We start from the raw sequence: 1,536 nt of genomic DNA on the forward strand, positions 1-1,536 counted from the left end.
GATTAGCTACGTAACTCAATGATTTTCCTTCTGCAGAGTGAGCTGCTTAAACAATTCATTGTGAATAAAATTAATTTTTATAACCAAACCAAAGAGAATAGGAAATTTCATTTCAACCGAATGGGAGAAATGGAGGAAAAGTTCAAAAAAAGTAACACCAGACTCTACTGCAAGGCCTTTAAGGACAAAGTTGGAGGATACACCCCTCAAGAGAATGAAAGGAAATATGGGACACTAAACAAAGAGTAAAACTGCGAAATTCTGGCAGCCTACTTTGAAAGTCTTCTCAATTGTGAAGAACTAGGAAAAAACATAGTAACAAAGGAAAAACACCACAAAACATGGAATCAGACCCCCCAGATGAGGAGGAGATAGACGAAATGGCGGCACGTGAAAACAACACAGCCTCTGGTGAAGAAGGCGTCCTGGCAGAGATGTTAAAAATGACTCGAGAAGACTTTAGAAGAAAAGTCACAGAGCTATTAATGGACGTCTGGATAAAAGAGGAAATACCAGACGACTGGAAAACAGCATTAATACACCCTCAACATAAAATGGGGCCAAAAGCAGTAAACAATTACAGAGGAATCTCACAGTTACCGGTCAGTTTCAAAATTGTCTTAAAAGTCCTACAAAACCAACTAGAACTGCAAACAGACCCGGGAACTGGGGAATACCAGGGTGGCTTCAGAAAGGGAAGATCTTGCCAGGAACAGATCCTAAGCCTTAAATTACAGATAAAATATTGTATGGTGAGACCCCAAAACCTCTATATCTCCTTCGTCGACTTCAGGAAAGTCTATGCATCAGTACACAAGGGAATCTCACTGATAATTTTAAGGGAATGGATTTGACCAGAAAAAATTAAATGTGATAAAATTAACACTATTGATCACAAAATTCAAAGTAAAATTCCAGGGACTAATCAGCAAATCATTCAAGATAAAAACAGGTGTATGAAGCATACCTTCACCTTAATGCCTGGAACACTTCACTTTTGGTTGGGTTTGAGTGGACTGTATAATTGAAAAAACGTGATATGATAAAATGAAATAAAATTCTATTGTTTTTGTTACAAGTGGTGTAGGGGGTGTCGGATTTAAGTAATCCGATTTTTTCGTTCTTTTTTTTGATTTATATAAAGTCGGGGTCGGGGGTCTCATTTTCTGATGCCCCCCCTTGCCGCGAACACCGGAAGACCCCGAAGACGCCGCGACTGCAATGCCGCCCCAGCTTAAGCATCATGCAGGCTAGGACCTGGCCTACCCCTACCATCACGCCAGGCTCCAGGACACGCTGGCCAGCCCTTGAAGAACGAAGACGTCTTTCAGACACATCGGCAGGGATACATGTTGTTCAACATATTCTCCACCGCACACCTTGACGAGGAAAGCGGCCTAGAAGACGTCACCGCGTCGGCGAAAACGTCATTCAATCAGATAAGCTATGAGACCACCCCACTATTCTGATATATTGTTAAATATAAATTATTTTGAACTAACATACTAATCTAATTGCCCCTCCAGGGGATTAACA

The 1,536-nt window shown here is 41.1% G+C and overlaps 1 protein-coding gene across 1 annotated transcript; it reads left to right on the forward strand.

Moving 5' to 3' along the window:
* The first annotated feature begins 380 nt into the window (after nucleotides 1-380).
* LOC136795383 (uncharacterized) lies at nucleotides 381-854 on the forward strand. Its single transcript, XM_067045743.1, has one exon. The coding sequence runs from the start codon at nucleotides 381-383 to the stop codon at nucleotides 852-854; it is 474 nt and encodes a 157-aa protein (XP_066901844.1).
* The last annotated feature ends 682 nt before the right edge of the window (nucleotides 855-1,536 follow it).

The sequence above is a fragment of the Halyomorpha halys genome, unplaced genomic scaffold (assembly GCF_000696795.3).
Source record: "Halyomorpha halys isolate HHAL.00 unplaced genomic scaffold, Hhal_1.1 Scaffold31.1, whole genome shotgun sequence".
Lineage (NCBI taxonomy): Eukaryota > Metazoa > Arthropoda > Insecta > Hemiptera > Pentatomidae > Halyomorpha > Halyomorpha halys.